This window comes from Lentinula edodes (assembly GCF_021015755.1).
Source record: "Lentinula edodes strain Le(Bin) 0899 ss11 chromosome Unknown C8R40scaffold_25, whole genome shotgun sequence".
Lineage (NCBI taxonomy): Eukaryota > Fungi > Basidiomycota > Agaricomycetes > Agaricales > Omphalotaceae > Lentinula > Lentinula edodes.
This window is the reverse complement of record NW_025764331.1, coordinates 103,812-128,711: the sequence shown is the minus strand read 5'-3', so window position 1 is coordinate 128,711 and position 24,900 is coordinate 103,812. Positions and strand designations below refer to the sequence as shown.

General features: G+C 45.8%; 6 protein-coding genes across 6 annotated transcripts; 4 read left to right on the top strand and 2 right to left on the bottom strand.

Annotated features, from left to right (window-relative positions):
* Positions 1–6: 6 nt before the first annotated feature.
* Positions 7–2,849, top strand: C8R40DRAFT_1049264 (uncharacterized protein; the record flags this gene model as incomplete). Its single annotated transcript, XM_046224552.1, has 10 exons — positions 7–680; positions 741–883; positions 938–1,033; positions 1,098–1,496; positions 1,560–1,661; positions 1,709–1,762; positions 1,812–2,030; positions 2,078–2,226; positions 2,279–2,383; positions 2,442–2,849. The coding sequence occupies 10 exons, from the start codon at positions 7–9 to the stop codon at positions 2,847–2,849; spliced, it is 2,349 nt and encodes a 782-aa protein (XP_046084616.1).
* Positions 2,850–4,053: 1,204 nt separating this feature from the next.
* C8R40DRAFT_1070754 (NAD(P)-binding protein) lies at positions 4,054–5,341 on the bottom strand (the record flags this gene model as incomplete). Its single annotated transcript, XM_046226266.1, has 9 exons — positions 4,054–4,110; positions 4,136–4,143; positions 4,203–4,302; positions 4,369–4,412; positions 4,466–4,486; positions 4,537–4,584; positions 4,646–4,711; positions 4,769–5,012; positions 5,075–5,341. The coding sequence occupies 9 exons, from the start codon at positions 5,339–5,341 to the stop codon at positions 4,054–4,056; spliced, it is 855 nt and encodes a 284-aa protein (XP_046084615.1).
* An 825-nt stretch (positions 5,342–6,166) lies between these two features.
* C8R40DRAFT_1049512 (major facilitator superfamily domain-containing protein) lies at positions 6,167–7,975 on the top strand (the record flags this gene model as incomplete). The annotated part of the gene is made up of 8 exons (XM_046224569.1): positions 6,167–6,358; positions 6,408–6,440; positions 6,494–6,656; positions 6,711–6,736; positions 6,791–6,864; positions 6,915–7,074; positions 7,149–7,677; positions 7,731–7,975. The coding sequence occupies 8 exons, from the start codon at positions 6,167–6,169 to the stop codon at positions 7,973–7,975; spliced, it is 1,422 nt and encodes a 473-aa protein (XP_046084614.1).
* A 7,374-nt stretch (positions 7,976–15,349) lies between these two features.
* On the top strand, positions 15,350–16,588 carry C8R40DRAFT_365180 (uncharacterized protein). Its single transcript, XM_046234852.1, has 7 exons — positions 15,350–15,565; positions 15,626–15,695; positions 15,756–15,897; positions 15,963–16,004; positions 16,068–16,128; positions 16,189–16,227; positions 16,285–16,588. Exons 1-7 carry the CDS (start codon positions 15,446–15,448, stop codon positions 16,414–16,416), a joined length of 606 nt encoding a protein of 201 aa, XP_046084613.1. The 5' UTR covers positions 15,350–15,445; the 3' UTR covers positions 16,417–16,588.
* Positions 16,589–19,196: 2,608 nt separating this feature from the next.
* C8R40DRAFT_1112334 (uncharacterized protein) lies at positions 19,197–20,791 on the top strand. The gene is made up of 8 exons (XM_046228412.1): positions 19,197–19,357; positions 19,417–19,489; positions 19,565–19,745; positions 19,797–19,860; positions 19,913–19,949; positions 19,999–20,384; positions 20,450–20,671; positions 20,727–20,791. Exons 1-7 carry the CDS (start codon positions 19,247–19,249, stop codon positions 20,570–20,572), a joined length of 975 nt encoding a protein of 324 aa, XP_046084612.1. The 5' UTR covers positions 19,197–19,246; the 3' UTR covers positions 20,573–20,671; positions 20,727–20,791.
* Positions 20,792–21,654: 863 nt separating this feature from the next.
* Positions 21,655–24,817, bottom strand: C8R40DRAFT_1196999 (P-loop containing nucleoside triphosphate hydrolase protein; the record flags this gene model as incomplete). Its single annotated transcript, XM_046233088.1, has 8 exons — positions 21,655–22,001; positions 22,060–22,252; positions 22,307–22,502; positions 22,558–22,724; positions 22,779–22,987; positions 23,044–23,126; positions 23,197–24,265; positions 24,320–24,817. The coding sequence occupies 8 exons, from the start codon at positions 24,815–24,817 to the stop codon at positions 21,744–21,746; spliced, it is 2,673 nt and encodes an 890-aa protein (XP_046084611.1). The 3' UTR covers positions 21,655–21,743.
* Positions 24,818–24,900: the final 83 nt, after the last annotated feature.

Genomic DNA, 24,900 nt, shown 5'->3' with positions numbered 1-24,900 from the left:
CAAAGAATGCCGCGTACCCTCCGCGCGCGTAAATCTCTGCCAAATTATGCCTCAATCGTTGGAATTGAAGACGATGCTCATGAGGCTGGTCCTTCTACGTTACTATTAGACGACAGCAGCGGGAGTGACTTTACGCCGGAAACAGAAACAAAGTCGCGTAAATCCCAGGGCGTCGACGTGGATGAAGGGGGCGAATTATCCGACGCGGAACCACTGGAAATCGCTGCTACCGCGCCATCTAGAGTTAAATCTAAAGGGAGGGTCAGGAAAGGGAAAGGACCGATCAGCGTCGTGAAATCGACAATTCCCAAACCAACTACACTCTCCGGAAACTTCAGGCGCCAGATGTATATCTTACCGACGCCAAGCGTTCACCATCGACATCGAGCAGTTCCTCTGTATTTTACTCCAGGACGTGTCGAACGATTGGTCTCGCGACCAAACTTGTTTTCAACCTCGGAAGTTGTTCTAACCAACAACTTCACAATGAATGCCACAATCATCGACCGATTGAACAAGGCCTGGGGATACAATGTAGGTCCAGGCCCGATGTGGGAACTTGTTGAAGATCGCGGATGGTTCAAAGAGGCGCAAGGTTTGATGGAAAGCGAGAGGAATAGAAGGCCAAGGGTTCATGAAAATGTCTCTGTTCTCAATGGATGGACTTTTCTGGATGCAGAGTGTGTGCGCTCGTCTCTCTTTCTTCAATCCCGTTTATCATCTAATTATTTCTTTTGCAGAGAAGGCTCAACATATCTCCCTACTGATGATATCATCACTGAAGAAGGCGACTTCAGACCACCTCCACCAATACCTTGCTACTTTGGTCCTTTCGGTTCACAGACAGCTCGCACGACGGAAATGTTATCGGCGTTCAAAATGGGTGTGTGCTCAAATTTGCAGGCACTGGGATTGGTCTAAGACATCTCATTTGCAGCGGATTTTATCCCAAATAGCTCTGCCCATGTATTCAATGCGGGGGCACCTGTTTGGGGTATTGACTGGTGTCCATTGCATCCGGACACTCGTAAAGGTGCATCTGACCTTGGATTTGGCCGTTATCCTATACGCTGACTGCTCTTTTGTTTGGTATTCAGAGAATGGATACAGGTATTACCTAGCTGTCGCGCCTCTGCCATCCCCGTCCCATTCGCCCGAAATCGGAATTCGGGTTCAAAGACCTTCAAAGGCATGTATCCAAATCTGGAGTTTTGGTTCGGACGCTGGCTATGAGTCCGCGAGTACCGGTAGGGAAGGAAGCACACATGGAGCTTCTGAACCTAATCCGGGGAGAATGAAATGCGATTTAGTCATTTGTATCGATTGCGGGCCTGCGTACGAACTCAAGTGGTGTCCTTTACCTTCTCCTTCAGCACAAACTGCATTTGCAGGGCCGAAGAAGTTGGGCTTACTTGCCGGAACGTTTGAAGATGGTTCTTTTGCCATATTTGCCATTCCAGATCCGAAAGACATTGCTCCTCCGAATCACGATTACAGTGAACCCCACTACAGTGAGTTCCTACTCCGATGCTGGTTCATCATCGCTCAACATGCTGCAGTTAGGCTTCCTGATCCAGTTCTACGGATAGAAATGGAGGAAACATGTTGTTGGAGTATTGACTGGGCTAATAGTGAAGTTGTGGCTATTGGAATGACGAATGGTGAGTCGCCTCGACAAACACAAGACTGAAGTGTTGACCTCTTGTAGGGTCTATTGGTGTCTACGACGTTGGTTCTGCGCTAAAGCAGGTCGATAACACCAGTGAAACTATTTTCCTGTATCGAAAAACCTTGATACTTACTAAGCTCAGGCTCCCTACCTATCACAAACCTGCTCCCAACACAGTATCTCAACATCCATCAGGCAGCTATACGGACCTTGGCATGGATCCGTGCGCCAACGAATGACAGATTGGGGGAACCACGTTTTGACGAGGACCCCATGATACTAGGAAGTGGTGGTAATGATGGAGTAGTGTGCTTAACCAATATTCGGTCAGGACATGGCTCCGTCATGAACAGGACGCGAGGTCTGCACCGATATCAAATCTGATCGAAGAATTCTACTTACGGCTAGAGTTAGATGTTATTAACTCGATGTCGTACTCGTCTTACGGGGGTGGACCTGTAACCATTGATCACGACGACGCGGTCAAAGCCTATTCTGCTTCGCCGAAGATGTTGGGGAGAGGTCATATGTTGGTGGAGCCCCAGGGCCCAGTTTGGGTCCGTACTCTACATCCGTTCAAAGAGTCTGGGTCTGATGGTTTTTGTCCAGACTATATCTGCCTCAGACCTCCATCCCCAACTTGCTGTCGGTGCAGCTGATGGAACATGTACGACGACAAATCTCTTAAGATCAACACGTCGAGGCGGCTCCGTTGTACGTCCAATAACCATCTACCCATTCTCAGTAACTTACACATCGGGCTAATGTGTAGCCCTTCTTCGCGCACAAGATCTATCAGTTGGATTACAACCGCACTACTAAGAAATTCCGTATGCTGGAGCAGTTCTTACCGCAAGAAACGCAAGATCGTGGAGCCGCCAATAACCCGAATAATGTTAAGCTCAAGAACGCTGCGAATGATGAAAGGGGCACGGGCGTGTGGCCAAGGGAAGTCGGCGTTCAGCGGGTGGTCTGGAACAGTGGAAATGGGTTAGCAGCCGCAGGAATGCTGGCTTCTGCGACAGGTTCGGGACTATGTCGAGTGGATGTGCTATCTGGCAGGTGGTTAAAAGAAGGAAACGTGAAAATGCCGTATGGCGGTATAGAGAATATCAGGCTAGAGGCTGACAATGTCGTAGACGATATAGAGGCTGATTCGGACGAGGGAAGTAGCAGTTGAGAAAAATTGAATACGCAATCTAGTACTTACAAAGGTCATTAAAGAGAATTTTGGACTTCAATTTCCGGCGTTCGTTTACGGGGTTCCTGCAACAATGCAATCATTTACATACGCGCAACCCGGACAAGGTAAAGATTTTTTTCCACGTCCAACAGCGTCCAGAGCCTTTGACGTTTCGTCGAGCTTAAACGGAAGTTTACACAAGGCTAATAGCAGGTGAGTTTAGCTCTCAGTGTTCATCGTTCGCACCTCGCTAAGGCCATCTCTACCTACAGGCTTGCATGGGCCCGCCCTCCTGAGGTCTACAAGTGAGATGGCCGCTTAGCAGTGCTACATCCCAACCGGTAGGAGAATTCATTACTCAGATTTTTGACACCTATGTAGTATTCGCTGTCGTGCTCTACCGAATATAAGTACTTACATTGGGCTTCTTTTTCTCGCCTCTCTCTTTTCTTCCCTCACCGATTGTACTAGGTATGCTCAGTCAATGTCCTTATATTCTTGTACATATATCTCATAGTCGTCTCTCTCTTTTCTTCCCTCACCGATTGTACTAGCTGTAGTACATTGTTTTTCGTCGCCCTCCCCTCGCTATCTCCAATACCTCGGTTTCCCGCCCTGTGTTAGCCTCATTTTTTGGTATTCTCTTGCTATTTCCCTTCTTGCACCCTCGTACGATATCTCAACCTAATACAAAAACGGCCTTTTGGGTCGGTTTCACTGGCTAAACACCTGTCCGCGGGTCGAACCGGAGCGATTGGTTGGACACTAGATCTACTTCTATTTCGTTCGAAACATCTGCGGAAGCGATGTAGGTCGTACCATTCCGACGTTCTATTTCGCGAGAGAGGCCTCGCAAAATTCATTTGCGAACCCTTGTTTCTTCATAGCGAGGGGCCGCATTGCTTGCTACAAGACGATTATAATGATATATTCCGAGGCACCCCAGAGGCATCTGAAAAATAAATGATGCAAGTAACAGAGCTTATGTTGTTTATCCATTTATCATCAACAGTTTGAAGAACGGAGATCACACACGCAGAGACGAGAAAAGACATATGCATAAAATTTCATGTGGGGTCATCGTGAAGTACATAAGGTAACTTTGAAACATTGCACAACATCTTCGAAAAATCGTATCCCTCATAGCACGAGTAACCTGCCTTGCTGTCTGCATTGAAGCCAAACATACATACCAGGTCAATCAAAAACTATGCCTCCATTCGGTGAAATCTACGGATAAAACGTTGATGTCCAGAAACTGTATAAAGATTATCATCACGTACGGTCTGACCTGTGAAGGAGGAATGCGCAACATGAGATCTGTGTTGATACTCGATACATGATGCTCACCCGTGATATAATGGGCTTCTTTAGAAGCCAAGTACGATACAAGGCTCGCTATGTCTTCAGGCTCGCCGAACTTGTACTTGACTGGTGTTGTCAAGCCCATCTGTGAAGAAAGACAAATAATTGAACAATGATTATGTATTACGAGAAGCCGGGTTTGATCACTAACCACAGCCAAGACTGCGTCGTCATTTTCTCGAAACGATCCAGCAGCTACATTATCTCACAAGTCAGAAGATTGCACCGAGACAATGAAACTTATGTACTCATGGGGGTGTTGATAAGGCCTATGTCATGTCAAAGTAGTTTCTAAAACATTGGGCTGATGATGGAATACCTGGTGCATAAGCATTAACTGTTATTCCATGTCCACTAAGCTCCAGGGCTATAAATATTTTTATAGACATGCATAAAAATACTGATTCAATACAGAGGAACTGACGCACCGAGGCTCTGAGTTAATCCTCGTACAGCGTACTTTGAAGCAGTGTAAGCACTAAAGTGAGCTGCAGCTGCCGATTCCTGGAAGTTAGCAATGTGATAGATATATAGAACGACGAATCACGGACGCCTTTTGCCAGCTATAGAGGACGCGCCGAGAATCCTTCCTCCGCGACCTTGGGCAATCATCTGTCTGGCAGCATACTTGTAGCTGAAGAACACGCCATCGACGTTGATAGCGAACGTCTTCTTCCATGTCTCCGTGGGAACTACAAATACTACTTTGATTAACGAGCTATTCGGGGGAGACGATATGAGCCCACAATCGTTGACCAGCGCGCCTTCGTGGAAGATACCAGCATTCGCAACCATCTGTTTTCGGGTCAGATTCGAACGAGTCTGCAACCCACGACCCCAAGAGAGGTGTTTCTTACCACGTCTAATCCACCCAGAGCCTTGGATGTTTGAACAACCATTTTCTCTACTTCACTCTCGTTCGAAACATCTGCTGGGGTGACGTAGGTCTTCGCACCGTATTCACGTTCTATCTCGCGAGCGAGGCTCCTTAGCTGTGGATCCTTGTTTGGAATGTCGTTGAGGGCAACGCGGAACCCATCCTTGGCTAATCGCAAGGCAATCGCTTTACCGATGCCTTGCGAGGCTCCAGTAATGAGGGCAACACCAAGGGACTTTGTCGACATGCTGTTGAAGGGGTACTGAGAAAACAACTGGTCCAGCTGATAAAAGGTAGCCTTAAAAGGATCGGACAAGGTGAGATTAGAAGGCATTTACTTTGGCGATTCCATGTCCAATAAAATGTCAGTTATAGCACAGGGCTGGGATCGGGCTGGGATAGTGTTTGAAAGGCATATGGCTTGCGACTTCCAACAATGGTTCTCATAGTCACAGGATAAGAAGTGAATGTCAACTTCAGAACACTTGATAAAATTAAATCCGAAGTAATTTCACAGCACCTAGAATCCTAGAATAGTATCATGCTCTACAAGCAGAGGATATAACTAATTTCCGTCCATTCTTCCTGCTCTCTTCAATGAAATCAAGATGTTGGTACACTAGGTGACTGAACCGTCCACGGTGAGAAAGAACGTCCAGCCAAAGAGTGCAACTTTCCTTCTGAGGCAGCTGTGATGAAAAACTACCATGAAAAGTAGATAGTTAAACATGTGGATACAGCGCCTGTCGTTGTTAAAAGATGAAAATGAAAATTTCGATCAGCGTGAATTTAAATAAGAGAAGGCGTGAGACTTTGATGGCTTAGATCATGATCAGAGAGACCCGCTTGTTAAATTCTTGCTGCCATCGATGGGTCTCTCGATGTTCGCTCTCCAATTGCATACCCGCAACGCCTGTACACGGTTTGGTTACTTAGTGCAATGTTTTCATCTAGATTCAGCTAAGGTTATCACTGCCTGTACTGACTAGGCTGACTAAATATTACCTCGGCACCGAGTCGCGCGCGCCATACATAAGTAGACGCCGACAAATTTCCCATTATCTTATCCTCTATGTCTTCATCAGACACCACCACTCAGCTCAGGACACCCTTACCAAAACTACAGCTTTTGCTGCTTTTGTTGATTCAAGTAACAGAGCCGATTACTGCAGAGGTCATCTATCCGTTCATCATTGGCGCTGTGAGGCATACAGGGATCACACACGGAGACGAGAAAAAGACAGGGTATTATGCCGGAGTCATTGTAAACGGTTTTTTTGGGGCAATTAAGTCTTACTCATGATTTGTTCCAGGAATCAATATTCTTCCTTTCTGAATGCTGTACAGTAAGTATTCGCACCTCGAGTCATATCCCCATATCATAAAGACCCATCATAAGGTGTACTACTGGGGACGCCTATCTGATGTCCATGGTCGAAGGATGATACTTCTGCTCGGTCCTCTCGGATTGACATTAGCTATGCTGGGTTTTGGTTTGTCGAAAGCGTTCGTAACTCTTGTTATTTTTCGGGCACTTCAGGGTATCTTCAATGGAAATATCGGTACGTTGCTCTTGTAACCTCTAAGTATTCTCTGAATCATTAAGCATCTTCCAGGTGTCTCGAAGACAGTCATGGCCGAGGTTCATTCAGATCTTGGGTTAAAATTATTCCTCTAGTACTGAACTCGACCCCAGATCACTGATTCTACAAATATGGCGGATGCTTTTACCATGATACCAATTATGTGGAGTTTTGGTTCAACAGTCGGGTATGTCGCCTACAGGCTGCGTCCATGACAAACTTTTTACATTTTCACAGTCCCGCTCTGGGTGGTGTTCTCGCAAGCCCTGCCACGCAGTGGCCTCAAAGTTTTGGCAAGATCGCATTTTTCCACGATTATCCTTACTTCCTTGCTTGTGCCGCTGCGGGCCTTTTCGCCTTTGTCGCGTTCGTCCTCTCATATATAGGATTAAAAGAGGTATTTATCTGGATTTTTATCGCCATATAGATGTTCAAGACGTGATGTATTTCCAGAGCTCACCCAGGTTGAAGAACAAAAAACCCCAAAATAGAGCTTCATTCGAGGAAAGCGAGCCGTTGCTCCTAGATGGTGAACCTCAAATCGATTATGGTGGTTCCTCGCCTTCTACGGGCAAAACTAATAATGATCATCCCAAGCCACCTAGCGCTTGGGAATTATTGACCCCTGATCTTCGAATCGTCTTGCTCAATTATGGCCTCCTCTCATTCACCGACATGTCCTACTTTGTGCTTATCCCCCTGATCTACTCTTCTTCGCTATCAATAGGCGGTCTCGGTCTGTCTCCATACCAGGTCGGATTGATACTAGGGATATTCGCATTATTAAATGGATTTTGGAATCTATTGGTCCTATCCAAGATCCTTAAAGTTCTTGGGCCTCGCAAAATGTACATTATATCTTACTCAAGCTTCCTTGTCACATTCCCTCTTCTTTGGATCCTTCGAGACGTCGCTCACCTTGCAGGAGGAGTCAATGCCTTAGTATGGTCATTGATTGTGTGCCAGCTTTTAGCTGCATCGTTTGTGAACACCGCGTATAGTGAGTGAAAATCAATTCTTCGCCTAGACCTAACAGTCTCATTGAGTTTTTAGGTTCAATGTCATTATTGATCGTACAAAATGCGCCTCCAGGTGCATTAGGTGCAGTCAACGGATTAGCTCAAATGACTGCTTCTGGAACTCGAGGACTTGCGCCGCTTTTCGCATCCTCACTATTCTCTTTATCGTTGGAATCTCGCATTGTCGGTGGACATCTGGTTGATATCGTCCTCATCGCCCTTTCTGCGATAGGCCTTGTCTGTGCATTCCGACTTCCAAAACCGACTCTACAGATGTGATCATTGTATCTCATAGTAAGAGTGTGTACCGTTTACTATTGTGGCCATTGTTCGGAAATATTAGAAGATCGTGGGTTGGCTTGATGCCTTTCAACTTTGCAAGCACGTTCATCTGGATATACAAGCTAAGCTCTTTTAATGTACAATTAAAGCCCAACTCGAGCGACTAGATGCATTTCTGCTTAGGTGCACTTACTGCGAATTCCCGTTTTTCTCTCGCCTCTGCCTCCAGTGCCTTTTCCAAATATCCATAAATGACAATACAACATACAGTGTGCGATGTTCGAAAATTTGATTCAAGATTCGGGGATAATTTGGCACTGCCGAACTCAGGCTCAATTCTAATGATGAATCCATGAAAAGATCGAAGACAGGGCATTAGACAGGGAGAATTGGCGAGTGCGTCTTTTGCGGGATGGCCTACTGGAATTTCGGACAAACGAGTTCAATGTGAAGTGGAAGGGTGATGTTGGTGTCAGACATCGAGGAAGATCGAGGAGAACGATCGGCATCTCATCGTCAAATGTAAAAAATGCGAGGTGTAACAATTGGCTCAGCACTTGAACGAGGGAGGTCCAGTTAGTCGGGTTTTTACAGACTCCTCGAGCCTTTTCATGTTGAGTTTTCATAAAGCCACGATTTGATTCGAGTAACTTTTTTTTGTGGTCCAATACAAAGGAGCGGTGTAATACTACAGGATATTATATTCGAGTTCACCTAAAGATAATGTCAAAGACATATGTCACGCGAGATTTACACCATGACTGCTCAACGATCCAGCCAACCAAAAGTTCCTCTCACAATTACGAGTCCGAAATGAAATGAAGGATTCGTCCTATGGCGGTTTCAGCGTGAGAAAATCTTACCTCACCTTCCTTTTTCGCTTTTCACCTTCCTCCTTGAGCTACTTTTTTCCCCATATTGGGACTGTCACTTCTGTGAGTCACCGTGACGCCGTTAGAGATTTTTTTTTCCCATCACGGGTATATGGTCACAAATAATCGTCACTTTCTCCTCTGCACAAATTCACCTCCCACTCCGAGTCCTACCTGGTGAACTCTCATTCGCGGTATGGTATTATTCATCAATAGGCCTTCATTCTCACTCTGCAGCTGTAGGCCCTAAATCTCCAACAGCCACTGCGCCGTCATGACAGAACTTATTCACGGAGGGTGATGGTTCCAATGCGAAACATATCTCTGCAGTCCTTTCGCTGGCGCCGCGTTGGTCAATGGCAATTTTAGAACAATTGTAATATTACCCAAGTATGTCGACGTTATGGCATAGGTTGCTGCCAGCAGTTCATGTCCTTTTGATTGTTTGAACTCTTATTTATCAACTTATTCTCAACCAGTTTACGATCTGAATGAATTCTATGGGTGCATCATGGAATGTTGCATGCAGAGTTCGGAAAGCAGGTCTTGCTCTCAGCGTCGACGTCGCCGTGATCATGTCCTCTGCCCAAAATCTATTCGAAGACAAAAATGTTTTCCCTACCATTTCATTTCTGCCAAACAAACGTGTAAGACTCAGTATCAATTAGGTGAAGACTTTCATAGTGAATCGTTTCCGGTCCATCAATCTGGTTTATCGCCAATTCCTTTGCATCAGATACTCCATCTTCGTGCGGAGCCTCATTTTCCTTACCTTCCGTCGGGAATACCAGCTGCCAGATGGGAACGACATTCACAGTGACCCTATGCATCAGTGGGTGCTGGTTCACTTTGGCAGTGGCAAACTTCCAGTAAACTTCAGAGGTGTTGACGAGGCTTATGCATCGTTGTGTTTGGGGTGTCTGGGTCGATTTTTACCATCAGTACTCAGTTTTTGGATACCTTTGAGTTTAGACCACACCACCTTCATTAATGTTGCGTACACTTTGCTATCAACGAAGCTCAACGCTGGATTGGCCAAACAACAATATATTACATTCTGTCCTTTTGTCAAGTCCATGCCTCGGGCCTCCATTCCGCCGCTCGGGATTCCGAAGATCCATTCCTTATTGTAATCTCTTCCTATTGTTCTTTCTCGCTACACATATCCTTTCGTTCTAGTCTCTCATTATTGTCTTTTACTCTTTCATTCTAGTCTCTCCTTATTGTCTTTTACTCTACCCTGCAGGTACTTCTCGTATAGCTCCTAGTAGTTAGTCTGGCGCTCCGCACCGATGCGCCGTTCCGTAGATATAAATACTGCCTGTACGCTACTGTAGTTCCTCAGTTTAATTATCGACTTAGATTCCCTCTTTAACTCTGTGCTCTCTAAGTCTTTAGGCTCAACACCTTGAAGTACGTTCTACTCTACCTTAGGACTTAGACGTCCTCTGGCTCACTCCTCGTCACCGGCGATACTGCTGCTCCAACTTGGCTGCTCCTCAGTTCCTCCCTTCTCTACTCTCGATCTCCGGGGACTAACGGCGTAACGGCGGTGTTGTTAATAACTTCACTACTGTCCCACTCGTCTTCCGCACTTAGACACCTTGTAGCTTTGGCACAGTTACACGGTGTACATGATCTTAACACCTTTCCATCCTGCGGTTACTGGGACCCCATCTGCAGATGGAGCCGCGGAGCCGTGTGTCAATCTACTAATCTATCTATTGATTTCCGATGTTCTTCAAATGAGTATTCCAATCCGATGGACAACCTGCATACTACAGCATGTCTATCTGTGCCCTGCACCCACCTTCTTATCCTGCGACTCTTTCAGTGTTTCATGCACCTTTCACTCAAGTGCCATTATCAGCACTAGAATGGCTCGATAACATCCCCCATTACGAATTTGGGCCCCGGTGCACAACATGCAGTGGTTGCATACATAAATAGCACACATTAACCACTGCACCACCCATTTTATCATTTAATATAGACGAAGTGTGCCCATTTTTTATTGATCTTCGCATAACTTCAGTTATTGGGGGTAATAGAGTACATTACAGGCTGGCGGGAGTCTCGTATAACAGTATGGAACAGATGTACTTTGTATCAAGAATTATAGCAGGTAGTGGGGAAATTTATGTTCATGATGGTATGCACAATAATGGTGATATGGTTCACAAAGCAAGTTGCATTGACAATGTACATCTATTAACATGCAGAGAATACACTGCATCTGCTCTTATACATATATATACGACTCTAAATTTCAGACTCGTATATGCTACGCCGCGAAGCGGCGATGGCCCGCCTTCGCACGTACCAATACATGATGAATGGACAGACACTTTATATCAGGAAACGCTACAGAGTGGAAAACCTCCACACCTATTGCTCCGAGACTTTTATGGTCCAATATACTATGATCAGAATCCAATCTCGGTATACACAGATGGTTCATGCTTGGAGAATGGGAAAGACTATGCAAGAGCTGGTTCTGGGATATGCTTCGGACTACAGTCTAACCAGAACATTAGCCTAAGGGTACCAGGGCCTGAGACTCCCACCAATAACAGAGCCGAAGCATATGCTGTCTTGATGCTACTAGCAAAAGTCAACCCAAAAAGAGCAATGAACATTTTCTGTGATTCAACCTATGTCATTCGAGAATGCTGCTATTGGGCTGGCCGTCACCTATCTACAGGATGGAAGATGCCAAATGGGGACCTATTAAAAGACATCTGCCTATTGCTGAAGTATCGCTTAGCTTTCACCCGCTTTATATGGGTCAAAGGACATAGTGGCATTCCCCAAAACGAATTGGCAGATGAATTGGCAAAAATAGGATGCACAAAAGATATTCCAAGGGATTATTCCCCCCTAGTATCTTCACCATGGGAGCGGGACCCAGGAAACAGGCAAGCAATTGATGTTCAAAAAGTCTCCACGGATCTACTGGAACACGCAGAACCCAGAACAATGATTGGTAGGTCAATTACCTGGGCTGCGGAGCAAGGTCACCGAGGAAGATCTAAAGTGGCAAAAATCCGGGATGATAACCTTGCAAAATTGCGCAATTGCAAAACTAATGCACAATTTTGGATGCTATACAAGTTATGGCTTGACCCAAAAGCAAAAGACTTTGAGCTTTCACTAAACCACCTGTATACTGAGTTTAAGACAAGGCTGAATACCCCTGTGGTCCCATCATTGCAATTAAATCACCAGCATCTGTCATATCTAAAGCACTTGGAAGCAATGCTACCTGAGGCAAACTTAGACCCAACAGAGCAAAAGTTCTTTAGCTTGACCATCCATGAAGAGGAAGTGGCAGATGCCAAGGAACATGTACTAGAATGTAACCTGAATAGCACTATAGGCTCAGACAGCATTTCATACAAGGAAATCATGGACATTCCCAATGAAAATATAGCTTCCTTTCTCAATTTCTGTGTCAAGAACAAGACAGCACCTTCAAAATGGTTATATGCAATAGTGATTGGCATTCTAAAACCTGGAAAGAATGCTTCAGACCCAAATGGTTATCGCCTTATTGTATTAGAGTGCTGTTTCGCAAAATTGTTGGCCTATATAATTGACCGGAGAATAAGGTCTTATGCAGATTTGAAACATTTGATACCTGACTCACAAAATGGCTTCAGACCTACATACCGAACAACTAACAATCCGTTGATTTTAAGAACTATGATAGATAAGGCTAAATCTCTGGGAACCCCACTATATTTTGCATACATGGACTGGACAAATGCATTTCCCTCTACAGATCGATCTGTAATGTGGATAAAACTATTCTCGATGGGTGTAAAAGGTCCAATGATAGACTGGTTACGTATGCTCTATGCAAAAATGGCTTATGTGGTTAGAGTTTGCGGATCTCACTCGGAACCTTTTGGAGGTGATATGGGGGTCATCACAGGTAGTCCGGTTTCACCAAACTTGTTCAATTTGGTTGTTGCAGATTTAAAGTGACAGAGCACCCAACAGATGTTGTCCTTCATGATAAGCATGTGAACCATATGCTACAAGCAGATGACACAGGAATGGCTAGTACAACACCTTCTAGTATCCAATCAAAACTTAGACAATTTGAACAATATGCATCTCTCACAGGCTTCGAAGTCTCTGTACCTAAATGTATGATCACAGTGTTTGGACAGGAAGCTAATGCAGACACAGTTTTTATGCTGCATGACAAACCTTTGCAAAAGAAAAAGAAACTGAAATATATTGGAGTTCATCATCAGACTGGTCAGGGAGGTATATACAAGGACAATTATCAGAAGCTTGCAGACAAGGCCAAGAATGCTGCTGGTGCTGTGCTTCATGCTAAAACTTTTGTGGGAAATGACATGCCAATTAAGGATATGATTACTATGTACTGGGCAAGAGTAGACCCATATTTAAAGAGTGGGTCTGAGTTTATCATGGATGTGGTAGTATCCCACAGAGAGCAATTAGAAGAAGTACAACACTATTTTCTACGAAGGGCTCTCTCTATCCAAAAGCGATCATCTTTGGAGGTTCTGTTCACTGAAACAGGAGTGATGCCAATTCGATACAGACAGATTATCCTTTTCTTCAAGAACATGCAGTACTTAATCAGTTTACCACATCACCATCTGGCATAGAAAGCAATGCGAGAAGCTTACTCTTTAGCACAAAAAGGACATACATCCATCATTTTGGAGGCATGCAGAGTACTTGAGAGCCTACCAATTCCAGTCACATGGAATATTCCAGAGTTTGAGGATATCACTGCAGCACACCTAAATGGTTTAATAGAATACATTCAGGACTCCATGGAGAGGACTCTACAAAATGCATTAATGACATGTCCCAGAACAGCTGATACTCTGAAAGATCGGAAAGAGTATGACTGAAAAAATAAAAAGATGGTTTTCAAAGCTCTCGCTTTTAGACATTATTTGACGGTCCCGACAGGCAAACATCGGAAAGCTTTGATCCACATGGTGACAGGCAATCACCAACTTGCAGTAGAACGTCTGCGATGGAATGAACGGAACAGACCTCGAATCATCAGAGAGCACCGAATTTGCCGCATCTGTAAATGCTCTGTTGAGGATCCTGCCCATGTGTTATTTGAATGTAAAGGAAGCACTGAATTGATCAAACTGAGGGATTCTTTCATGCAAAAAGTCATCTCAGAACTTCCACAGTATGCAAAATCCTATTCCAATGCATGGATGCGATTTCGCATATTATTGGCTGAGACAAGGATCACTGAATTGTTTGCAAAGCTAACATATGATGTTTTAGAAGTGGTATATAACACTGAAATGTTTGTTCCAGCTTAATGCAGGAGCTGCTCACATGCATTGTCGAGACGGGGAAGACCGTGCACGTTTCACAAGGTTTTTTTCTTGCTTTTTCCTCATCAAGTGTGAGAGTGGCATAATCGCCCCCCCCCGCATTAAAAATGTGTGTTCCGTTACTGTAATCTTAAGTAGTGATTGTACAGTACGGTAAACTGGTTGTTCGGGAATCGGACCTAGCCAGTATAATTTAACTATCCTATCCTATCCTATCCTGATCATGAATGGGCACTGTTCAGAGCGAACCAAGTTCTCATAGGTTTTCATCCTTCCCCACCACGGACCCGGTCCCGCGCCCGGAGCCGAAACCAGTCGAAACCGGCAGACAAATCTGTCGCGGCAGGCATTTCAGTACCTTGTTCCTTTACTTTCCAGTCGTGCCTATTTTGTCACGAATTCGCTTCAAATAGATGTCTGTGATTGGGTTCGACGCACAGGAACAGACAGGAACTCACTTTATCAAACTGTCATTTGATTTCTTGTACAACCTTGAGCTCAACACCAAATCTCACTCTGCCAGGGTCACTTCAAGTTATTCCTCACCCCATAGGCTATTTAATTGCACATAGTCCCGCAACTTGCAAGCCAGAACTCATGAGAACGAAGAAAACCATTCGAAGAGATAGCACGGTATAGCTCTCTCCCCATCGGGCTTCTACAATTCAACGGATGAAATAACTATTCCTGATATCATCCTGTAGCATCCTGTAGACTCGGACGATGTTGGCCCGGACTAGATGTCGATCAATTCGAACCATTCTAGCAACTCTCAATACTCTCTACTCAAGTCTTGCCGCATAAGTTTGAGTGACAATTTCTCTGGGGTACTAACGTAGGTCCTTTAAAGCAAGGATCACCGAGGGTGTCATTGTGTTCCGCTGTTTTTGAGCGGCTGGAATTATGCCCTGTTCCTCAACTCCGTAGGTTCCCATTACTGATAGAAAGACCCTACGTATGATACAGTTTTTGTCGTATTCGAGGGACGAACACCAAACCAAACCAGGGCATGCTTCTCATTCGCTGATTACAATGAAGGACACTCAAAGTGTTATTGAGTAGGTTCCTCGTTGTTCCTCGAGGAACTGGAAGAAGGTATAGTGTTCAACGACGCCAAGGGCAAACTGTCACACATTAACTCTCAATCAGTTGGCATGACTGATCGGAAGCTCTGACTGCTGGACATGTAAAATCAAGGTATTTAGACTGATGAACAAGGACTGGGCCTGTGGGGTATCCTCGTCATGGGTGCTACAAATGTTGTCCGTTGGTTGACGACGTGTATCGCGTTGGCGGCCTTCTTCGAACTTCGCGTTACTGCTCAAGATACAGACGCCGTATGCACTCTGGCTTCTCTACAATGGGTAAGCCATGTAGATACCGAGACCTCCAATCACTGACATTAATGTTGGCTTTCTCTACAGTCCTTTAACACCGAGAAGCAGAGCCCTTGTGCTGTAGCTTCGTCTCTGCTTGGAGTATGCAGTGGCGGCGGTAAATGCTAAATCGCCATTGTTCGCGAATTTCGGTGACATGTTCGACATTTATTCGCAGATTACAAGGTCGTTGCCTTACCTGACACAGACACAGAATATCTGGGTCCTTCTATCGATGCAGCAAACCCATGCCAGTGCAACACCGTCGTCTATTCCTTGATGAGTGCTTGCGCGCTGTGTCAAAATGGGACTATAATAACGTGAGTAAGACCTGAATCCCTTATCTCTCTGTGAAGTTATGAATTTTGAATTTTGGTTGAAAAAGATGGAGCGAATGGATAACCAACTGTGCTCCCATATATACCACGTAGGCGAATTTCTGCTAGTTGCGCTGCCTAGCGCCTCATCGAGTTGGTGTTTGAATTTTCAGCTTTCCCAAACTTATACCCGATGGATTGCGCGTTCCAGCATATGCATATTTGGATGTTGAGGTAAATACCGGTTCTTATACAGTAGCACTTTCACCTGACCCGCATTTTCCATGTTTTCAGACGCAGGATACATTTGATGCAAATGCTGCCATGCAAGACGCCAGTAAACAATCTGATAGATGCATTCTTCATCCCCTGATTCAGTTCTATGTGTAGATGCTACTGAGTCTACGGCTTTACCCTCAACTACATCAACAACTAGCAGTACACAATCATCCGTCACGGTTTCGCAAACATCTTCCGCTCCGGCTTCTGCCAGTTCCACCACATCCACTTCAGAGTCATTGACAGCACCAAATAATCCTCGTAGCAATGCTATCGGCGGCGGTGTTGTCGGAGGGATTCTCGGTTTAGCTTTACTTTTGTTACTGATTGGATGCTCGATCGCTTTCCGTAGACGCAGACGAATAAGGGCTCTTCTTCGAACAAATTCAGACTCAGAGCAAGGTGCTCTGAGCTCTCCCTCTCGAGGAATTCTTGATAACTCTTCGAAGAGCGCGGATTCTGAGTCAGCTTCTGCTGATATGTCCGAAATTCAGAGTGGCGTCACTACTACTCAAATGGTGAGGAAATCAGAAACAATGTGTTCAAAGACCCGTCTTTGACTCAATTCCGTTTTCTGCTTTCAACAGAATTTCCAGACGCCAAGCGGTGTTTCGCAAACCGTTCCATCGATGAATGTTTCGTCTTCGTCGGATAAATGAACTTTGCTTTTCCAACTGATCCCCGTATTTGTAGACGAGAGTTGCTTATGCAGAAGCTGGGCAGAGGACTGGATTCGTTCCGATTTCCATGTATTGTAGCTTGACTGGTGGTTTTTGACCATGTATGTAGACCTCTTAATTCGGTACCCAGGCCCGATACAATTTGCCTTACGGCCAAAAGTGACTTTGGATCTATGCGCCGCAATGCTCGGGTTAAGGTGAGAGACTGACAACTCTTCTCCAGATAACTGAGTCCCGACTCTGGAGCGAGGCCGTGAAAGCAAACGGAACGACCAAGAAGTGGGCTTGAGGATCGTATAGTTTTTTTTGCTTTATTTCGTTTACTAGGATTACCTTTCACAAGTCCAACGAAGAGGCTTTCCGGAATCCGGCGACTACTTAAAACGTTGATTGGTGTTATCAGAATGGTGCCAGTGAGGTGAGCTTTAGCACTGCTTTAACCGTTTCGAAAACGTTTCACCGAGTTACTTGACCGGTCCTGGCGGTTTCGCCTTCGTCGCATATGGGGGAGCAGCAGCGCATATACTTGTACCAAGTGGTCAGCCTAACACTAACAATAGACTGGGGTTTTTTTTTCATGCAACTTGTTGTAGGTTTAAAGAGGTTTAAAGGTAAGTATATCCTCAGTCCTGGGTACATCGAAGTCGGACGTTAAGGAGAAAATGCTGTGCCAGCGGGCGTTCCATGTTTGATCCGGTGTCATTTGTGTGCCTGCGCTAAACACGCTTGAGAGCTTGTGGTGTGGCGAACATTTTACGCAAAAATGCAGCTTTGCTCTTGGACCTATACGGCGACGACTAGGCGAAGACAATAGTGCTCTGAGGTTGTCTTGCTTTACAATTTCCCCTCGATTTTGTCAGATCATGGTTCAAATGATCTCTTCTTCGCTTCTGACGGCAATCTTCGCGCTGTTTCTTTATGTCGGTCATGTTCACGCGCTGGATGTCGCCAGTTGTAATGCTAGTGCGGGATTTGACTGGGTGAGTTTAGAGTTTATGAATCCCTTATATGTTTGCTAATCGATATGTTGCACAGTCATACAATTCCTTGAGCCAGGATCCTTGCACGGTAGCCACTTACCTTGGAGCGGTTTGTAATAACGGTCGTACGTTCATTCATTATTCTGAAGGATAACACAAAATTCAAGTCGACCCCGATCCTAGAATACACCATACCAGCGATTAACAGTACAGAGTTCTACAGTGGCCCAACTTCTGTCACTCAGAACGAATGTCGTTGCAGTTCTGTCTTTTACTCGCTGTTAATGGCCTGTGCACAATGTCAGGAAGCCTCAATCACAACGTATGGTGCCCTATGCTTTGAGTCAATCATTCTTGACTAACGACGGACATCATAGGTGGACAAGTTACGCTCAGAACTGCTCAACGATTTATGTCGGAATGTCCGTCTCTTGTTCCGTGTGATCGACTTATCATTGAATCCACTTCTAGTTTCCCAGATGATATTCCTTCTGGTACAGCGGTTCCTCACTGGGCTACATTGTCCTCTGCCGAGTTTGATGCCACCACTGCTGAAGCGGCTGGAGGTAAGCTTGTATTCGAAAACCTCTACCTATTGCCTGTTTTTGACCCCATCATCTAGATTCTCCTGAGCTCACAGGCGCTACACAAGTCACTTCGTCGAGCACGCCGACATCTTCAACTTCAAGTGTATCTAGCCCTAGTTCCTCTTCTACCGCTAGTTCCTCCTCAAAGTCAAACACAGGTGCGATTGCAGGAGGAGTGGTTGGAGGAGTTGTTGGACTTGCTCTCGTAGCGGCCGCCCTATTCTGGTATCTTCGCAAGCGCTCTCAAACTGGATCAACCGTACAGCCGCTCGGATCGGACAATGAGAGGGATTTCAGGTTAAGTCCTGATATGACCGGAACGACGCATGCGCCGACTGTAGTATCTCACCCACCATTGCAACAGAAACTTTACGTGAGTCACCAAGATCATTCAGACTGCTGGACGCTGAGAGATTTTACCCATACAGGACCCCTCTGATCCGAGCACTTTTCCTACGAATATCATGTCACCGACCCCAACACATGGGCCAAACTATCCTCAGGGTTCTTCCGATTTTGGCGGTAGTGCGTACCACCACTCTCCAAATTCTAGCCTCAATGTAACTCACCAAAACTATCCTGGATTTGCCGAGGTTTGAGTACTTGGTGTTCCGTTCCAATATATCTTCGTTATTATAGGATCTCTGTACTTTGCTTTTAATATATGGTCGATAATTCTAGTGCTTATCGATGCGGTATTGCTTAGCTGTTCCAAACTCTCACCCTGTCGGATTCTGGGAAGATGTGAAGAGAAGCTAAGTACAAGCCAGGTACAAGCTCTGGTTCCTGTATCACTCAGGTCGTGTCACATCCATTTCTACATACCATGTTCTGGACTCACAATGTGGTAGTGAGTGTATTGGCAAGCATCCTAGCTTTGGGCTCATTGTCGCGGGGACAAACTACAAATGCAACTTGCGCGCGGTCATTCTCTTGGGTACAAGCCATATATATTCTCCGTAATCAATCTTCATCTTTCTTCCCTCTTCTTCCTAGGCCGAGAATTCACTTCAACAATCACCTTGTCTCGTCGCTGCCCTGCTCGAAAGTCAATGTGATCCGCTCGGAGGTTGGTTTACTGCCTTTACTCTAGAACAGGAAAACTTATGCCTGTGTCATGCCCATGCGTTCTGATCTTTCCCAGTACAAGTCCCTGCCTTGCCTGCTTCAAACCATTACACCGGACCAAGTTCTGGCCAGGCGACTACCTGCGAATGTAGTACATTGACTTATATGTTGATATCTGCGTGCGGAGCATGTCAAAACCGCACCTGGATCTCTTGGCAGAATTGGAGTCAGAATTGCCCAATAATAGAGTTGAGCGTGTAAGTACCTCAGGCTCGGATGTTCCAACAGACAGACCTACGAGCGTATAGATTTCCAGTACCATTGCCAACCACGACTGATGTTCCGTTGTGGGCGTATATGAACATATCTACGGCACGTCTATAAAACTATTCTGATATTATCTTTGTGCTGATGATATAGTCAGATCAATGGCACTTTTAATGTTGAGGCCGCTCAGAATAGTAAGGAATGCTTGAATTGCGTCCCGATTGTTTTCTTAAGAGTAAATAGACGCAACCCTTTCCCAACCCACGTCCACCTCTGACAATGCATCCTCTTCATCTGCAAGCTCACAAACATCCCCTCTTTTCATTTCTACCTCCATCTCCACATCGACATCTGTTTCATCATCAACGACTACCGTCAGTCCCACTTCTTCAGTCTCTTCGGCCTCTCCGAATCATGCCGGTGCAATCGCTGGTGGGGTTGTCGGAGGACTAACATTGCTCGTCGCGCTCGCTTTGGTCTTTCTGTGGTTCTGCGTTAAGCGTAAACGGAACAGAGCTGAACCTCAACCCGTGAACGTTCAAACTCTGAATGATACTTCTCCCAAAATGAAAACAAACAGCACCAGTCACAACGCATCAATGTCGACAGTTCCCACTCCCTATACATATGTCGGTCGATTTCTCGAGCGATGAACGTCTTATAGCTATAATTTACTAACTTTCATTATTCTCAGGAAACCCCCTCTTCCGGACCGTCTTCGAGCATACACACGACGTTTGGTTATAATCCTTCTTTGGTCACAAGGCCTTACACAACGTTCAGTCACATAAGTTACCCCGAAGGTCCCGAAATGTGAGAGTGAGATATCTCCGGCCTGGATTGAATTATCTCTTGTATGTTTAGATGAAGATCGTCTCGTCCAATCATACTTCGGTTCTCGACTTTCCATATGACAGTAAGTATGGAACTGGTCCATTAGTACTTGCTGCCAATCATCATACTTCTATTAGTACAGCTTAGTGAGCTGTAAACCTAGACCTGTTTTTATGTCATTTGCGCCGTCTTGAACACGATTTGTACTATTAAAAAGATTGCATTGAGGTCCGTGTCATCATCCTGATGTCCCCCAGTATGCGAAGAGCGTTATTCCTCCTTCTCAAAGTCCCTTTGAATGGTTTAGTGACCGGCCAGGTCACCACGAATATCTCTCGAGGTGCTGCATAACCTTGTCGTCAACAGCGGTGACGTGTAGTCCTATTTTCCGTTCACTGACCGTGACGTTTCTTCTGTCCTTCCATAGCTTCGTCGACTATTGTGATCAGGGATAGTTCAACGACTTCTGGTGTTTCCAGTATATCACCAAGTCTTGAATCGATGGACCAGCAGCCAACTTCCGGAAATCACACTGCCGTCCTCGTGCCCACTATCATCGCAATAATATTATTGCTTATTCTCTGCATGGGGTTTCTGTATTATTACAGGCGGAGATGGATTCGGAAAAATCGAAATTCACGTCATTCACTTCCGATTTCACCTGTGGCAACGCCCTCGATATTGTCATTTTCTGCAGGCTATAGTAGCGAGGGCGGTCAATCCGGCTATAGAGCGGTGCCAAATCCTTATACATACTACATACCTCCCCCATCTCTTGTCAGAAGCACCTCCCCTGATCGACTCACTGTTTCAACATCCTTCCTCTCCCTGCCAAAATCTTTGTATGTAAGTCCTCATATAGCTATTTTGCAAATACCTTGAGCAAGTATGGGTATCACATAGGAGCCTGGAAGTGCAGACACATATTCGCCAGCAGCACCCTCATCCGAAATGAATGCGCACATGCCCTCAGTTGAACATGCGATGGCCGCAGGCGGGAAAATTGATGTTCAAAAGCCCTTGCGTCTCGAACCGTTACGTAGAGTAGACTCAGCAGAGAAGGAGGATGGGATCTAGGGGAAGGACTTTGAAGCGGATAGACACTGTACAAACCACATATATATTCCAAAATGCGTGGGAGTCCTGACAACTTGTTAAGATTCACCAAGCCTTTGTCTCCACGTATCATTCATTTCGAATAAGGCACTCTCGACCTCATTCTGGTCAAGGTTGAGCACCACCTTTCTTTCTGCTTCGGCTTTTCGCATTGCGGCAGTTCCGTCTTCGATGAGCATTGCCCGAGAAGCGACCAGGGATTCAAGAACCACCCTCAGCTCGTTTGTGGACGGCTTACGCGTAGGATCACCAGCAGAGGTAAGAGCATCGACGTAGATCAAGTGTTGATATCGCAACTGTCCAAGTGCATTCAAATATCAGTCATAGCCAGAAAAAAGCGGGGAGTTAACGTACGTCACCCAATTTGATCTCTTCAACCCCTTCGCGCTTCATGCACTTGATGAACGACGCCAACATGATACGCTCGTGAAGACTGCACTCGCGCAGGTACGCTGCAGTAGGACTGTTCTGCATTTCCTTAATCACATCTTTGACATCACTTGTGCGAGCTGCTATTCCTTTCGGACGCATGAGTTCCAACGTGCGTCTAATGAAAAGGCTCTAGTCAGCAGCTACTTGATTCACATAGGCATGAACTTACCTGCAGACATCCAACGCACGCCGCGCATCTCCACTAATAGAACTGATCTTCATCGCAATGAATTTGATAGCGTCAGTAGTGAGGAGCTCCATGGCTTTGCTCGAAGGTAAGCTTTCATTTGCACCTGCAAGTCGGGCCTTGACAATCTGTTCAAGCTGCTGAGTTTTGTATGGCTCGAAGTTTATAGTGTGCATGCCTTAATAATCACGATATAAGTGACAAAGCTGATGAGATTCAATAAAGTGGTTTACCTAGACGACTTCGCACTCGGCCTGTCATCCGTTCTGGAAGATTCATAGTGTTTGCTACAGCGATCACCACGAGCTTACTTCCTGCAATTGTGGGCCAGTTGAAGAAATTGTAAACCACATCCTGTTTCGTGGTCATTACTTGGTCCAGTTCGTCCATTAGCACGACGCTAGGGCACAGGGTTGTAAATCCGCTATTCGAGATGCTCGTAAAATGAATTTACCAAGCATGACTGCCGGAGCCCCTCCCTCGACCCCCACCACCACTGAAATGCCGCGTCAACGACTTCAAGCTCTCTTTCGCACTCATCTTCAAATGGCCGTCTTGGGCCACATCGTGTCCTGACACAGTCTCCCACAAAAGTGTATACGCCGCAGATGGTTCTGGGATTCTGAGACCATTGATTTCACAGTAGGTAAATGGATTGACTTCCTGAGGGTTATATCTCGTATGAGCTCAAAAGCAAAGGGATCAACTAAAAAGTTCACATTATTCTCTGCGAGGCGCTTCAGCTCTCGAATGACTGCATGTACTGTCGCTGTCTTTCCTGTTCCAGGGACACCTGATATATCTTCAAAGGTGAAGGTGCGAGTAAGTTGTACGAGCCACAGAGTAACACGAGTAACAAAAGAATGACTAACATATACACCCTCCACTACCCTCTTCGAGGAGCTGGGATACAGATTTATGAACCAGTTGAAATTCTGATTCTCGACACGGCAATGCGTCTGGTCGGCTGCCAACGTGCAGAGCGTGCATTGCCCGAAGCCACGGATCTTCCGGAAGATGGTGGAAAAGACTCTTAGAAGCTGCATATGTATTTTGCGATTTAACAGGAAGAGCTCGTTTCTTGGAAGGTGATCCAGTAATGGACCGGTTGCGACGAGATAATGCCGCCTTGGAGTGTGGTGTGGGCTGAGCGAAGGTTCGACCTCGCTGTTTACGGGGAGTGGTTGTGGCTGCGCGTTTACGTTTCCTAGATGGAGTCTTCGGTACGTCGTCGTCGATGTCGTCCTCATCGGAAGTTGCAGGTTCAGATGCGTTGTCAGAAAGTTCCGCCTCATGCTCCTCGTCTTCGTCTGAAAGCTCCTCATCTTTGTATTCAGCCCCGCTAGAAAGGTCATCATCTAATTCGAGCACATCCTCCTTCACCATCCGTACAGTGCGTTTAGGCTTGGGCATAGGCTTCGTGGACTTGGAACGGTCCTCGCTGTTGGTTACAGCGCGTCTCTGTCGTGCGGGCTTCCTTTGGGTATGTTTCTTTGCCGTGGGTTTATGGGATTCTTCCTCCCCCTCCTCCTTCTCCTCAGATTCATCTTTGACTCGTTTACGCGGAGATGCAGATGTTCGGGATGATTTCTTCTCCTCCGCCTTCACCCTGCCCTGAGCGTCGTCTTGGAATTCATCCATAGCGGTAACATCCCAAGCATTGCCTGTACCCCATTCACTGTCGGTTAAGGTTGTCCGTGCTTCTAGTGCCTCTTTGCGATGTAGAGACCAGTCAAAGTTGTAGTAGATACCACGTCTAGAGTCGATAGCGAGCAAGCACTGGAACTTCTGATCAACATCTTCTATGGACTTGATGATCCAACGGCCTGTTTTCGAAGTCGAAGGTTTAGCGAGGGCCTCACCTTTCTCGACCGTACAATGGGATATGATGGTACTTGGGTATAAGATTGAGGTTTCCGATATATTATAGTATATTTCGTTCTAAGACGAAGAGATATCAGCCTCCGTACATGAATTAAACAAATATATACTCACATCGTGGTGATATCTCTTAGCACGAATAGACGGTAGATCACTTGGTCTATCAAACCAATGTACTCGGACGCGTATTTTCTCTGATTCTGCCCTTTCTAGATCAGTCTCCCACATATCGACAATGACAGCTATACTAGGCAAGCGATTGCTCGAATTGACGAGCACAGTGTCACCGATAGCATAGGTTGAGGTTGTGTATCCCTCGCCGGCTTTCCTTTTACCTGCACGGCCTTTACCGGATTTCTTCGTGGTGGCCCCAATTCTGAACTCCTCATAAAAGTGGGTTTCGAGCCCATCCTTCTCCTCCTCGTCCAATGTTTCGAATTCTAAGCGGTCGTCGTCGAGGAGGTCCCATTTCAGATCCAAAGCCCGAGTAAAGATGGGAATATGGGAGGTCCAGGTGTATTGAGAGGCATCTACCGCTTTGGTGGGAGAACTGACAATGTGGAAGTTCTGTGAACGCGTCGAACGGCGCGTAGGGGTCCTGGGAGTAGACATAAGGAAGCGACAAGGGATGTGTGTGACAACTTCGACGCGTTACACATCAGTGACCCTGCTGCACGTGCAGCAACACGCCACGA

What these genes read in the sequence shown, in the direction of transcription:
- C8R40DRAFT_365180 (XM_046234852.1), top strand. Translation starts at nt 15,446, where the DNA reads ATGGGTGCTACAAATGTTGTCCGTTGGTTGACGACGTGTATCGCGTTG. An exon ending in TGGAGTATGCAGTGGCGGCG is followed by an intron (nt 15,696 to 15,755) that starts GTAAATGCTAAA and finishes ATTTATTCGCAG; the next exon opens with ATTACAAGGTCGTTGCCTTA. An exon ending in TGTGCTCCCATATATACCAC is followed by an intron (nt 16,005 to 16,067) that starts GTAGGCGAATTT and finishes TTGAATTTTCAG; the next exon opens with CTTTCCCAAACTTATACCCG.
- C8R40DRAFT_1112334 (XM_046228412.1), top strand. Translation starts at nt 19,247, where the DNA reads ATGTTCTGGACTCACAATGTGGTAGTGAGTGTATTGGCAAGCATCCTA. An exon ending in TCAATGTGATCCGCTCGGAG is followed by an intron (nt 19,490 to 19,564) that starts GTTGGTTTACTG and finishes GATCTTTCCCAG; the next exon opens with TACAAGTCCCTGCCTTGCCT. An exon ending in TTCCCACTCCCTATACATAT is followed by an intron (nt 20,385 to 20,449) that starts GTCGGTCGATTT and finishes CATTATTCTCAG; the next exon opens with GAAACCCCCTCTTCCGGACC.